Source organism: Parus major, chromosome 14 (genome assembly GCF_001522545.3).
Source record: "Parus major isolate Abel chromosome 14, Parus_major1.1, whole genome shotgun sequence".
Lineage (NCBI taxonomy): Eukaryota > Metazoa > Chordata > Aves > Passeriformes > Paridae > Parus > Parus major.
Window position 1 is genome coordinate 13417849 of NC_031783.1, and position 15653 is coordinate 13433501.

The 15653-nt window shown below is 39.5% G+C and overlaps 1 protein-coding gene across 4 annotated transcripts in view; it reads left to right on the top strand.

Annotated features, from left to right (window-relative positions):
- The window catches only part of USP22 (ubiquitin specific peptidase 22), a 92032-nt gene that overhangs the window by 71463 nt on the left and 4916 nt on the right, over positions 1 to 15653 (top strand). For all 4 annotated transcript variants that reach the window (XM_015642754.3, XM_015642755.1, XM_015642756.3 and 1 more), the window contains 6 exons: positions 2663 to 2810; positions 8743 to 8848; positions 10621 to 10779; positions 12843 to 12969; positions 14049 to 14140; positions 15586 to 15648. In XM_015642754.3, the coding sequence (XP_015498240.1) occupies positions 2663 to 2810; positions 8743 to 8848; positions 10621 to 10779; positions 12843 to 12969; positions 14049 to 14140; positions 15586 to 15648 (695 nt within the window). The remainder of the gene's footprint in view (positions 1 to 2662; positions 2811 to 8742; positions 8849 to 10620; positions 10780 to 12842; positions 12970 to 14048; positions 14141 to 15585; positions 15649 to 15653) is intronic.

Genomic DNA, 15653 nt, shown 5'->3' on the forward strand with positions numbered 1-15653 from the left:
GGTGTCTGTATACTTTTGGTAACAATGATGCAAATTACAAAGCCTATGGTATTGTAAATGCCCCATAGATTCTTTCTAGAATGCAACAGCAAGTGTTTTAAGTGGAAAAACAAAATTACTTTTGCTTGGGCTGTGTGTGAGAAGGAAAGCTTTAAATCCTGGTTGGTTTGTTCCTTTCTGCCCCCCTTCCCTTTTTTTTTCCTGGAACAGCAATTAAGCAGTGTATTACCCAGCACTTAAAAATTGCTGAAACTAGTTGTCTCCAATATAAACAACTGATACTGCTGAATTGAAAACAAATTTAAACAAAAAAAAAAGTTTAAATCATTTTTGGAACAGTTGTGCCGTTGAAGTGTTTTAAAGGTGACTTGCAAATACATCATTGTTTATATTTGCACACTTCAGTTAGAAGGTTGGAATAAGACTTTACATGGACTCTTTTCCTTTTTGTGGATTGGAACAGCTCTGATAGGCTGCTCTTCCCAGCAGCAAGGAAATGACAGAGATGGGATGAATGTTTTATACATTCCAGTTAAAATATTGTTATTGAATGTGCTCAGATTATTTGTTTTATTTAATATTTATTTGAGCAGTGAAGCTTTTCCCCCACCCCACATTCTTACCAGGCAGGTTGCTCTTTTTTTTGTGTGATAATAGTTAATGATTTGCTAAAGCTTCATATCAGATCCTTCTCATCCTACTGAAGCAGCAGAGAATGTAAAATCTGCTGGCAGGTCTTGTGTCTGCAGTGAAGTAATTACATGGAGTGCTGGTGGTTAAAATGACCGGAGAGCTCTGGGACTAATTGTAAGGAGTGACAGAACAGGGAAGTTTTATTGCTGCAGTTCCCTGAATTATGTTGAGCAGCAGCTGCATCAGCAGATTTCAATTACCACACTCCTGCTCCAGTCCCTCGGTGTCATCCTTGTTGGCATCAGAGTTAACTATTGATCTTTATATTTATAGGAGCATTTTGTGGTGTTTGGCTGCAGAGGTGCAGCTTCTTGTTTGGGAAAAGCAGAGCTTGTGAGGAAGAAATTTCTGTGGGAGGAAATACACTAAAATCATGTAGAAAGCCCTACCAATATGAGGACTAGATGAAGACTGTGCTGCCTTTTGCCAACCTGTTCCTTAAAATGCAGTGTTTTCTCTCAGCAGGTTTGTAGCACAGTGCCTGTGCTTGGACTTCCTTAAAATGCTCAGAGACTGTCCAGGGAGATACTCAGGGCTGGGGAAGGAAGCTCACATTTCCAATAAGGATGAGAGTTATATACTGCTGGGGGTTTAAATCTTGTTTTTGTTCTGTGTATTTGCCACTGTCTGTCTTCTGTTTGGGAAGAGTAACCAGAAAGAAACTGCCATGGATTTGATAGGATCTTGGGAAAACAATTGTGGTGTTGCAGGCAGCATTTACTGGCAGATACATTTGCCAAAGGTGAGGGAAGGCAAAATTACTCATAAATGTTACTCTATCGAGTGAATAAACTCTTCTGGGCCTTTTCTGACTCCTGCAGGAACACCACAAGCATTTCTGCTTTGCTTTTGGATGTGGTATCACTGTGCAGGATAAAGGAAGGGCTAAACCTCAACCCAGGGAAACACAGACCTTTAGCATGGGTGGTTTTTTGGCATGTTTTTTGGGGTGGGTTGGTTGTTTGGGTTTTTTTTTGTTTGTTTGTTTGTTTGGGTTTTTTCAAGTGGGATCTGGCTGGATTTTAATTTTAAGAAGTTTCTGTGGGTAGTGTCCTCCTGCCCTGTGCTGATTTCCCTCCCCAGCTGTGTTACCCCCAGCAGCAGCAGCAGTGTTTCACATCAGGCTGTGCTGACTGAATAATTCATCTGTGCACACTCTAATGTGCTTCTGGCAAAATCACCTGGGGCAGTTTTAGTCACTCCAGAGCCAGCTCATCAGATTTTGACTGAAGCAGATGAAGGAGCAGATGCAAGAGCTGGTCCAGCACCAGATTCCCAGGCAGGGACACCAGGGGCAGCTGGCTTTGGGGATCGCTGCTGAATGGGGACCTTCAGCTCTGCAAAAACAGCTGGCTCAATAAAGTTGTTTTTGAAGCCTTTTACAGTGAAAGGCCAGTACTGGCATGAGGCTGCTGCCCTGCTTCGAAATTTTTTTTTTCATCCATTTGGACTGTGCACAGCATTTGGGTGCAGAGTTGCCATGGGTCAGGGTTGGCTGACAGTCAGCATCTAATATTCTCATCTTCAGTGTTTGTTCTGATATGGAAGGGTGGGGGGGAGGCATTTCATTCACATAATTTGTGAATGAAATTGCTAATCATTTTCAAATGTAGGATTTTTTTCCTTTCTTTCCTCCTCAGGCTATTTTAATAAAAGACAGTGGTATCAGTAAGCAAATTGTGAGTGATGTTTGTGTCTGTCTACCCCACTCCCTGCACCCCCACATGTTTCAGGCTAATCCATCACAAATTGGTGGAATTTCAGGGGAGAAAACTGAGCTACTCAATTCTGAGATCACTTCTCCAGTAGTCTGTGACAAAAGCTGTCTCTCTCCTTTATTATTAAGGCCATCAGAATTAAACGGTTTAAATTGATTTGACTAATTGCACTCATTTAACTTTTTAATAATGAAATGCTCTGAGGCTGTGTAAGCTGTTAACAGTCATGTCCTTCTCTTTGCTTTGAGCAGTTTTACTCTGGGCACCGATCTCCTCACATTCCATATAGGTTATTGCACCTGGTATGGACTCACGCACGGCATTTAGCAGGGTACGAGCAACAAGATGCACACGAGTTCCTCATTGCTGCATTAGATGTGCTACACAGACACTGCAAAGGTAAGGTTTGTCCTGTGGCTTCAATCAACAAGGATTATTGCATCAAAAGGAGGTAGAACCATGTTTTCTTAAACCAAGTCTAGTGCCAGTACAGCACTCTTAGCAAATTCCTTTAAAATTGTTCGGTAGACTTAAAATATGTATAAAAAAATAAACCATTCCCATTGTCAAAAATTACCAAGAATTAGAAGGAGACGAGCCTTTATATTGGTTTCAGTCACTATCATGATGTTCTCTTATTGGTTGTGAGTCATTGTCTTTTCTTTTAAATTGCCATTTTAATTCTATTTATACTTGAAGTAGTTAGAACTCTTACTCAGTGTGTCATGGGACTGATGAAAATAACATAGGGGAGAGGCTATGTCTTAAGACTTAATACTATTATTCTGCTTAAATATGATTCTACTGTATTTCTGATACCAAATTGCTTACAGAAATGTGAATAAGAAAGAGCAATGGGTGGCTGTGGTATCTTGTTTTATTAGTCTGTATAGAACAATACGTAATTGTACAATTCAATAAAAATATTCAGTGCCATGCTTTTTGATTTGAAGTATCTAAGTCTTGATTTTCTAATATCATATGAAATTATGTGCTTTCTGTTTGTTAGCTGAACTAAAGCTGAACTAAAAATTTCCTAATCTGCCAAATGTTTGCTCTAGCTTGATTCACTTACTGCAGCAACAAAATTTTTACTATTCATCCAAGGGAAAAGTAGTAGGGTTGATATTAACAGAACAAATAAAAAGTCTTTGGTTATCAAAAAGAAGATTTAAGCACTCAACTTTGCTCAAATTTTGCTTAGTAAAAGCACTTAGGGTTTAATTTTTTGGTTTATCAGAGGACTATCAAAAGGAAAGCTGCTGCTGCTTCTCTGAACCATTGTGAGCCTTGCTCTTATCTCTGAGGTAGCCCTGCATGGCAGCACATGGGCTTGTTCACATCTGTAATTGGTGCCTCCAAAAGAGTTTTCTCCAAAGAAAGTATTGCTAAGGACAGGAGTACACAGAGCAGTTCCTTTTTAGTTACTATTATCTGTCATTTGACAACCACTAACTGGATTTCAATAATCCAGATTAAACTGGTGTGGAAGTCCAGTAAGGAGCAAAATCTACCCAAATATTGACTTCTCACTTCTTAACACTGAATAAATTCACCTGCAAACAGAAGCACTTCTTTGTTCCTGTTAAATTTCTGAACCATTGATCTAACAAATCTTGAAGCTTTTTTCATCATCTCTGATAAAATGCAATGCTCATATTTCTTCTACACATCCTCATTAATTAATGAAGCAGTATTTGTGTCTCAGAATGGTAAAGAGAAAAACTTGCAACAATAAAAGTCCCTGAGCTCTTCTCAAACTGATAAAGAATCTGAAAAGACTTTAGAAAAAAATGTGGTTTGACTTTAAATGAAGAATCTCTCTGCAGCCAGGTTTTCAAAATTTCTGTTTCTGAGGAAATAGAGAGGCTTTTATTAAATCATAATAAATAATCTATACCACATCAAGGTAATTTAAAAGAAGTGGTTGAGAAGTTGTGTGGGAACCAAACAAGTTAATCTAAACCAGAATTTCAAGTATAGTCATGCAAAACCACATTTGGAACGAACTCGTTTTCAGTGTAATGAGAAAGTTTTCCCACTTGTGAATCCACACAGACACACTTGCATGTGAAGTGTGCAGATGTAAAAATATTATTACTAATAGTGAGAATGTCCTACAGCTACAATAAGCAAATAATGCCTCCCCTGCCAATATTAAATATTTATTTTAATCAACGGAAAAAGCTTTTAAAGCTTCCAGTCAATAGTAATGAAGTTTTGCAATTAACACACAGTGAAATAAAATAAAGTCATGGGGGAAATTTTGCTCTAGTTTTTGGACATTCTTCATGATCAGCAAGGCTTTAGGCACCAAAGTAAATGAAAGTGTTCCTTATGTATAAATATCCAGTGATGTTTGTTTGGCTGTCATTAGTCATTTATCCCTTTTCCATTCCACGTACTCAGTTGTCTAGGAAGTGTCTTAATGCAAGTAAAGACAAAGCTGTGAATATTTGTTGTTGTTCTGTTACTGCCTAAATTAAGAAGAATACGTGGTTTTGATGTCCATGTAAAGATAAGTTTTGTGATCTTATAACTGCCCTGAGATGATTATGTGGCAGGATGGCCCAGGTAATTTTGTTTTGATTTGATTAGTGTTTTAAATACTGGTTGAATCTATACTTTGTTTTAGTGGCATCTGTGGAGTTTTGGAAGTCCAGGATACCTGTCTGATCTCCTTGAAAATCCTGTCTGAGGGGTGATAGATGCACTGGCACTGTTGGGATGAGCTGTGGCATCTGGGCATATTCTGAACCCTCAATAGGGCTTCTCTGTGCTGCTGAAGCAATAGAAAATATTTCTGAATAAAAGGGGTCAAGTGTGTCTTGCCTGTGCATCATTTTCATTTCAACAGCTGGAGGCTGGTGATCTAACTGGAAAGTAGTATTTTGGTGAAAAAAATAGTGTAAAAAATGGGTATTTCTGTCCAAGTTGTAAAGCATTAAGTCAGCTTTTAGTCAACATGGCAGATCTTTATCCCCAATGCTCTGGGATAAATTCAGGGTTCTAATCTGCAAACTTCCACACCAGTGAGGTTCCAAACATACAGACACTTTTTAGTTTCCCACCTTTGTCTCAGACATCTTCAGTTTTGGGAAAAATTAGACCAGAATTACTGTTCTCTTAAAAGGATCAAGACTCCAAGTAAAAAACTATTTTTCTGTCCAGTGACATCACTGGCTGTGGGGGTTTCTGTACTTAGTGCAAGAGCAACAGCACTCAAGTGGCAGAGATGGGCACTGGTATACAAAGGTTCAAAAAGCAAGATGAAAACATAGAAATAATCCAGTGTTTTTATCCCAAACTTTATTCATTAGTCTAAAAAAAAGGAAGAGTAGGACTTTAAAGCTGATTATTCCTGATTTATTTGGATTTCTTGAATCATTTTGCATTCGCCTTTAACAAGGGGTGCTGCAAAACAAATCTGAAGCTAGAAAAATAATGTTGTGCTGAGATTTGGGAGGAAAACACTGCCCTGCTCTGTGAATTCTGTATGATATTCTTAGGAATTGATAGAGCATATGCTTGTGAAACATGTCATCTGCTCTGATCCATATAGATTTGTGTGTACACTGCTTTGTCAGAAATAACAATCACTTGTTCAGAACACCAGGGACCAAAGCAAAGCAGAAATATTAACATTAATGTCTTGTTTTGATAAACACCCCTTTTAAAATCTGACAATTCTTGACTTTGCTTTTCTCATTTAAAATACAGAATGGAAGGTTGAGGAAAAACTTTTATTTTTATATCAAAACTGAAAGCAATCTTAACAAATTGTCTATAGCTCTTCTTACTGTTGCTGTGTATTATTTTCCTTTAGTGGTATATTAAATGTCTAATTTGAACACAGATTAACAAGCTTGGTTATTGCACAGACACAGTAGTAACCTGGGGGGGGTTTTTTGAGAGTTGCATTTAATTTGAATCCAAACTCCTAAACTCAATTTTCAGCCGTTCTCATAACCACATTAATGTGTATATCCATGTATTTTTAAGTTTGCTTTTAGTCTCATTCTGACCATTCTTAAAAGCTGCTGATTTCCCTAGACTGGATTTAAACCCCCAAAAAATGTCTGAAATTAAAACCTCATTTGGGAGATAGAAATGTTGAAGGGAACCTTAACTTAAGCACAACAATCTAGCAGCTTCTAGTTCTCAGCTGCATAATATACCTCCCCTCAGCATCTGTTCCATATTGACAAGTGTGTGTAGGTGGTAATCTTACTCTTTTTTTCCCTCCTCTCCAACCAAATGTCATGGGAAATAATGTTGAGTGGGTAATACCCTTCTGTTTTGCTGGGAACAAGCTTGCAGGATATTCATTTGAGACCCTCTCATCACTGATCCTAATTGACTTGTGTAATTGAAAAGGGAGAGCTCAGTTCTCTCTGTGGGAGGAAATGACTGTCTGCTGAAGGTGTCCAGCTGGGATGGTACCTGTGGTCCAGGGAAAAGCTCTCAGCACTGCTTTTTTCCTTCTGCCCCCTCAAAACAAAGCAGAGACAACATTTGAAATGGGGAGATTACATGGATGTGGTAGTTGCATGTGGATTCTTTAAAAAGGAAAAGTGGAGTTTTAACTAAAACCCAGTTAATTCCATTTTGAATTTTTTTTTCTTTAATGCCTGTGAATATAAGTGAAGCTTTTTCTGTAGGTGAAGGATGCCTTGCACAGTCTCTATCCTGTATGCCCTCCTCATTAGCTTAGCATAATTGAGCCCTTTAAAAGCTCTTACATTCAGTAAGATTTAGCTGAAATTCCTATCAAGAAACGCCTCAGACCGGCTGTGATAACCCCCAGCTTGAACCTCATACACTTGAAATCTAATTTTAGAGCATTTTCTTCAAGAGTCTTTTTAAGGAAACAATGTGCTTTTCTTGGCAATTCAGACAAAAGTTTGTAAAGCCTAAATCCGGCAGCTGAGGGAGAACTTTCCTGAGGCATTTAGAATCTAATTAACTCAAGTGGCCCACTGCAGCTTTGTAGGCATCACCTGTGACTGCTTTTCCCACTTAGATTCCGGTGGAACCTTTGCCAGATTATTATATAATACTTTTCAACATAATTCTAAAGCTTTGTTGGAAAAAAAAAATATAACTCTATCTGTTCCTACTACAAGAAAACTCCAACTAGAGCACCTTAGACACATGAAAATGGTCTATTGCCCTACTTTTAGAAACTTTTTTTTCTTCAGGTGTTTTTTTGAACATTCTTGAGTAGAAAATAATTGGTTTTGAGAAATAGCTGAGATTTGAGGAGTATTTCAGTATTTCAATCTTAGCATTTCAGTTTCAGAAATCAAATACTTTCCAGGAAGTTGAAAACACTGGGAAACCTGTCCAAGCTGTTGTAGAGATTGCTGTTGATGGAGATGGGAAAACATCTTGAGATGCATTTTAAAAAATAATTATCTGTGTAGTAGTTGGTGTGTGCATCTCTGATGGCAAAGCAAGCCCAGCTGCATCTGTCCTACCCAAGGAAAATAAGCAGTGGACAGTCTGAAAATCCAAGGAAAAGGGTATATTTCCTACCTCACCTGTGAGAAATGGAGGGAGAAGGTTTTGAAGCTGAGAACTGTGTGAAGAAGTTTTTTATTATTTAATACTCTGGTTATTGTGAGAAAGTTGAATTGGTCTAATGTCAGCACTCAAGTCCTAAAAATGACACTTTACTCCTGGGACCTGCAGTGACAGTGTATGATGCCTAAAAGATGGGAATGTGTTCACTGTGCATCTGGAGAAGCTGGAGGAGGACACAGCATTACCTCCTCACTTCAGATATCTTTCATTTTCCCACTGATGAAAACCTGCATGGAAGGTGCACATTGATGCTGAAAGGCTGGGATGGAGGCAGTGGGCTGGGGATGAATGGTTCTTAACAAACCCTCTTCCCTCACTCTACTCGCAGAAGTTGACTGGAATAGAAGTAAAAAGTAGCATTTGCTGAAGTTTCTTTCCTCTGTGGAGTTTAAACATTGATTTTCATGAACCACCTTGGCAGCTCCTTTGTCTTAGGAGCTGATCTTTATGCCAGGCAGTGCAAAGCAAACCTCTGTAAAGGGAGATACCCTGAGCAAGGGTTTGGCTAAGAGTTGCTATGGCTTAAAGCTTCACCTCTACATTTAGTCACCTCTTGGTTTTCTTCTATATTTTTCAAGGAATTCTGATCTTGTTTTCTTCAATGCATAACTTTTGCAGGGTTCTGTATTATCCTTGTGAACTTGCAGTATGAATTTGAGTTAGTTACTGGAGACACAGTCCCAAGAAAAACCACTGCTTCTTCAGAGAATTTTTGACTTCTGAGCCTGTGTTTGCATTCCTGCAGGTGATGATAATGGGAAGAAGGCCAACAACCCCAACCACTGTAACTGCATCATAGACCAAATCTTCACAGGCGGACTGCAGTCGGATGTTACCTGTCAAGTCTGCCAGTAAGTCACTTTTCCTGATCCTGGGCTCTGATGGGAATCTGCACCCCCTCCAGTGCAGTGCACTGAACCTTTCCTCTCTTGAATACCAATAAATACTGGCAAAACTCCAGAAAGATTTCCCAGAGAAGCTGTGGCTGCTCCATCCCTGGGAGTGTTCAGTGCCAGGCTGGATGAAGCTCTGAGCAGCATGGTCTGGTGGAAGGTCTCCCTGCCCATGGCAAGGGCTGGAATGAGATGAGGTTTAAGGTCTCTTCCAACCAAACTGTCCTGGGACTCTATAATTCTGTCATCTAAATGAAATCAATTACCAGTTAAGTGTCATATATTAAGACATACCTAAAAAGCTGCCTGGGAATTACTACAGGCTTGTGCACACAAATCTTTTACCAGTCTGGAAAAGGTGGTTGTTTTCCAAGATCATAAGGAAAAGGCTTCCAAGACCTCTTTGAATTTCAAAATACATAATTGCAACTACATTTGAAGAAACTTCTGATACAGAATCACATTTTCCTTCAGTCAGGAACCTTGTGTATCATCAGGAGAGGTTTCAAAGAGGCTGATGCCTAAAGTACCAGAAGTTCTCAGGTACCAGAAAAAAAGCCTTTACAAGAGTAGGGGGAAAAGTATTTATTGTTCTACCCTGTACTGGAACAAGTTGACTTCTCTTTGGAGATATTTGGTGTTGCTGTAGTGCAGAAGTCAGAGTTCTTGTTTTTTGTTCTGCCTTGCATTCTTGCTGTCCTGCACAAGGGCTGGGCTTGTTTGAATCTGCTTTTATTCTCAGTTTCCTGGAGGGATTTGCAAAAGATTTACTGTAAGGAAAACATAGGAAATTTTGTTCTTTGCCTGGTAGAGCCACAGAATCCTTATGTGATAATGCAAAGCTTGATTTGTTATGACACAATATTAACATTGATGAAACTTTGACAAAAGGAGTTTTCTTTTGAAAATTGACAACTTTTGCACAAATGAAGCAGAGGGAAAAGGCAGAATATTGAAGGCTTAATGAGATTGCAGAATGAAAGACACTAGTTTTAGGGGAAGAGAGAACTCAAAAAATAAACATAACAAGGAGCTTAGACCCCTAAAGTTCTCTTAAAAATGTGGATGCTGGAAAAAATATTTGAGTCAATAGAAGTTAAAATTTGAGCAGCTTTTTCCACAGACTGGCTCTTGGCTTGTCTTCAGCTGTCTTTAGAGAACTCTGATGGAGAACTCGAGCTACTCCTTGGTGTAGTTATTCTTTGGCCTCTCAGATCCCAAAGGTTGTAGGACATGGTGAGAGGAACTGCAAAGCTGAATTTATTGCATTGCTGGACAGCAGAAGTATTTAAAAGGCCTTCTCTTTTTTGAGGTAGCCTCAAGCACCATCTTCCATGTTTTGAGCAGACAACACCAGCTTCTGAACTAGTTAGATTGTCACAGATGTTAACTGGTTTATACTGGTCAGAGGTGCCTCTGTCTCAGAGGAGCTCTGCTTTGAGTCTCAGGGCTCCAGTGAGTGGGAGAATGTCCTAAATACTTTTATTTTGCATTTAATATATCCATGTACATTTTTCCCAAACACACAGCTTTTAAATACGCAGGGAAACAATCAATTGTGAGAAAATATCTGGAGCAGCTCTATTTTCTGTCATCTCTGAGTGCCCTCTAGGGGTGATGGAGATCCCAAAGTCCTTAAAATAAAGTACCTGCAGTGCACCCCAAAGCAAGAGAGAAACTGTTCACTTGGCTTCCTTTAAAGGTGTATGGAACCATTCTCTTTCCCACAGTGGCGTTTCCACGACGATAGACCCGTTCTGGGACATCAGTTTGGATCTGCCAGGCTCTTCCACCCCGTTCTGGCCGCTGAGTCCGGGCAGCGATGGCAGCGTCGTGAATGGGGAAAGCCACGTGTCGGGCACCACCACCCTCACAGACTGCTTGCGAAGGTATGGCCTGCCACAAACACAGCTTGGGCTTGGAGAAAGGCAATTTGGCTTCTTCTTGTTCTCTGAGAACTGGCACTGAGTGATGCTTTGTCACAGCTCTGTCCCCAAGCAGCATTTTTACACTTGTTTTTGTGTGAGAAAGTAAGAAGGCTCAGAGCAACACTCAAAGCCTTCTGCAGCCTGATGGAAGAAGAAACTAGATTTTGCATTGGCTACTGCCAGGTAATGGGGTTTTACATGATCAAAATCACTGTCTGTCTCCATGTTCTTGGTTCTGGTGGCTAAGGAGGCACATGAAAAGAGTTAACATTGCATTTAATATTTATCTGAATTCTAACACCAAGTAGGAAATCAGATTTTGCTCTAAGCACAACTGAGAGTCAGCTACTGCCAGCTTAGTTGCAGGGATGCCATTAAGGATTAAAGGAATGGAGCTTTTAAAAAGAAAAGGTAATTCTGAGGCTGACACTTAGGCATCTTGGAAACAGGTACCTGGGGAGAAGGTTATGGCTTTGTGTACAGTTCAGTTGGATCTTTCAGCAGATCTGAAAGTCATTCTCTTGTGGCAAATGCAGATATTTGCCTGAGGAAGAGGTTACCTGGAGCTTGGGGCAAAGCTAATCCTCCTGAAATAAAAATTCACTGTCTCTAAGATCTGATTTCTAATCTGCTTGACACCGTTGAGATCAATAATTTTAAAGAAATGAGGGAATTAATACAAATGAAAAATTGCTGATGCAGGAATACATCAAGAGGCAAAACCAACTGCATTTTGGTGATTTTCTGCAGCATAGAGATTAGTAGAATCAAAGTTGATAATAGGGAAGGAAAAACATCTAGGTTCAAAGATACTTTGAAGAAAGTATGGATTTTGGAAAGAATCTGAACTCTAATGGATAAAGAGGATGGGTCTATGTTTTAATCCAAAAGTTAGCAAGAAGAAAGGTGTGCAACTTCATGTCAGTGTGGCCATGCAGCTGAAGCTGACCTAAAGAAGGAAGGATTGAGCAGGAATGTGAGACAAAAATGGAAAGATAAGGGCATTCCAAACAACTATCAGTGTAAGTTTATAAGCCTTTTTAGAGACTTCAGGGAAAACAAATGCAAAGAAAAAAAAAACAAACTAGAGAATGATGACAAATAAGCCAGGTAAAGGAAATCATGTTAATTAATCAGGAAGCTGTGATGTCATTTAGTGCTAGAGGCTGCTTTGGCCATAGTCAGAATGAGGGTAAGGGACGAACTGACAACATGTTGCCCTCACATTCTTCATGTGCATTAATGAAAAAATTTTAACTGTATTTCAAAATATTTCATCTCAAAAATCCTAGTTACAAGGCAGCCTCTAGGGGAATGGTTGATTTGCCCTTTAGAAATGTAAACCTAGAGGAAAGGACTGAGAAAGGGAAGTCCATAGTCCTGGCCTTTCTGTGCTGAGTTTCTGGAAAAGAGGGATTTTGCTTTAGTTTGTAGCAAGAACGTTGAGGTAGTCCATTTTCTGTGAACACTTCCCTGTTCCCTAATGGTCTCTTCCCATGGCTCCTTTGAGCAGTTGTGTCTGAAAATTTTGAAAGAGATTTTTCTAGTTGTCAACAAAGGGTTTTAGAAGGGTATCTGTATTTTGAAAAGAACTTTGTGTTTACAGGCCCTTCCATCTCAGAGCTTTGATCCCAGCCCTGGAGGGCTACAAGGTAGAATAGTGTGTTGCAGAAGAGTGTCTTCCATATCAATGTTTTTGGGTTTGAAAACAAAAGATCTTTCTTTGCTTCCTTTATGAAAATGAGTTGCTCTGCTGTAGGAGATGAACTAACACTGAGCCCATTTCTCAGCCACTGATTCACTTCAGTGCAAGTTAAAGAAATGATCCATGTCACATTTTGATATCTAAGCCATAGCACTTTACATTTATTATGGTTTTATTGTAGGTTTTTCCAAAATTACTGAGAACTCACTGACTCTTGTCTCTTATGGTGCCAGTGACCCACAAGTAAAAGCATTTTCAGCACATGTCAAAAACAATCTGATTGTTTTGTGCATTCCTTTGCTTTTCAATATTTTTTTAGGTTTACAAGGCCAGAACATCTAGGAAGCAGTGCCAAAATCAAATGTAGTGGTTGCCATAGCTACCAAGAATCTACCAAACAACTCACTATGAAGAAGTTACCCATTGTGGCCTGTTTTCATCTCAAAGTAAGTTCACAGGGGGCCAACAGAGTTGAGGTTTCAGGAGTGCTTGACTTTTGGAGGCAATTTTGGGCTTTTGTTTTTATTGCTATGGAGTTGTTGACAAGATAGACCTTCATGGTTCTGCTCTTTAGGCAAGTCAAAGTCAAGGTGGATGTGCTCCACTCCTTTCCTCTACATAGTTCAGTATTTGTGTCATCCCAAATGGCTGAAGATTTTTTGGAAAATAAATTACTTTTCCTGAGTGATTGTGTTGTCCTGTCTAGGCAAAATGCAAATTTCATTTTGTGTGTTAATGCAAGAGAGAAACACAAAAGATAAGAATTACAGAAGTCTCAGCTTTTCACATCTGGATCTGTTGCTAGGGAATTGTTACAGCATCACAATTGGAAAATAATTAACTTGAAGTGTAAATAGAGCAGAATTTCTGAGAAATTGAGAGGAAAGCTGCCTTTAAATAGAAACTCATTCATCTCTGGTATTTGTTCCTGTTTCCATTTAATGTTCAATGAAGGAGACGAGGAGAGGATGGTGGGTATTGCAGGCCCCTTTTGGCTGAGGGACAAGGCTTTTTTTGTTAGCATATTCCATTTTTTGCCATAATTTGAATGGGTATTCCTGTGTAGGTTTGACTCCTGTCACTTGAGATGATTGGATGGGTGGATTCAGAATATGAATCCAAAGACAAACTCTGTTATCACCGGTTCTGTGAGCCAGGGTAGGCAGCAGCCATGGGTTTGTACAGCCCTAGTGCCAATGAACACTGCTTTGGGTAAAGGCTGTCTGTGCTCTCCCTGTTTAATGTATTTTTTTCTTTGATGTCAGATGAGAATAAGTTTGTATGCATAGATGTTAAGGTAAATAATCTAATTAATAGTGTATCAACACAAATGTTTATTTTCCTGGGAGAAATATGTTGTTATTTACGTGGACATTCACAGAGAGCTGGTGGGAAAAATCTGGGGCTGTCCCTGCAATGTCCTGCTAATGTGCTTTCATGTTATTGTTTCTAAGCTTAGGACATTTATAAAAGACATAAAATTTAACTTCTCTCTAAAGAAAAAACCTCTTGCCTTTGCCTGCAGCGGTTTGAACACTCAGCCAAACTGAGGCGGAAGATCACTACGTATGTCTCGTTTCCACTGGAGCTGGACATGACACCTTTCATGGCTTCCAGGTGGGTTCCAAGTCCAAAACCCTCCACAGACCCGAGCAGAACTGGTTCCCAGTTCATACCTGTGCAGCACAAAACAAGGAGCATACTTGAGGGTACAGAGCAGTGCCTGTGGTGGTACTTCTGCCATGAGCATCTCTGTGGAAGGTGTAGCTTGTCTAAACCCATTTTTAGATAAACTGTTTCGTTTCATGTGCCTGAAAAGGATTTATATTTAAACATTGTGGTGGGATTCTTTAATTAATGTGTGTTATGTTTCTGGTTGCCTGTTAAATTTATAGACCCAGATCCATCCTGCCTTCAGATCCCTGCTTTGGTCTCATCCCCTCAGTGCCCACCCACCTGCCATCCTGTGCAGTTGGCCAGAACAGAGCCAACTTAATCCCTAACAAGTATTCCTGAAGTTCTAAAAATCCTTCCTCTTTATTCCTGCACATACGTGAATCTGGGGGTTTTTGTTTAGTACCTTCAACTTCTGTTTAGAGAATGCTGCAAGAAGCAAAAACATAGTCCAGATTAAAATAGAAACAGCAAGACTTCTTCCACCTCCCAGGTTTGTGGAAGACGTGGCATTTATATAAATGCACCTTTATGAAAGGAATTTAATCAGCTTAATTAAAAAGTCTTTGCCAGGTATTCATGCAAATATGCAAGAGGATATTCAGATTTAATTTATATCTGAAGCAGTGCAGAAAGCCCCAAACCATGGTATCTCTTAACAGAGAGACTCTTTTTGATGCTGAGATTTTACTTACAATTTCAAGCTTTGCCTGCACTCCCCATTTCCCAGGAAAAAAAGTAGATGCATCTACCAAGAGATAAAGGAGAGCCCTGAAGCTCTGTTAAATACTGTTATATTAAGAATATATGGTTTATTCCAATATATTCTGCAGATTTTGAGACTTCCTTGTTCCTCTGTGGTGAATTCTCCCTGGATAGAACAGGCTCTGCTGATGAAAGTATCAAACATAATGGAATAGAGATGGGATAATCAGCAGGCATAACTCAGTAGTCTGAATTTCACCAGCTTGAAAATCAACAGCATAATCCTATTGCTGCTGTCAAAACACAAAATGAATTTACAAGTCAGAGCCAGGATGACTGACCCATCACAAGATAAAGGATTGATGTAATTAGATAATTTCCTGGGTTTCAAATACAAATCTTTTCTTAACCTGTTTTTAAGCTTTTTGGGTAAAACATTTGACATAAACAGACGTGTATTTGCAGCACTGAAGCCTTGACCAGGAGGAGAAATGGTATTTGTGATGTAGCACTGCTGGGAGAGCAAATAAAGCATCTTTAGCATCCTAATCAGCCCTTTGCTGCTCAGCTGGAATAAGGACCTGGATTCAGCACATGGGCTGTGTGTCATATCAGAGCAATTTCCTGGGTTTGGGAAGCCACTGCTTTAAGTGACTGGATTTTTGTGTGTGTGTGTGTTGCAGTAAAGAGAGCAGAATGAACGGGCAGTACCAGCAGCCGACGGATAGTCTAAACAATGATAATAAGTAAG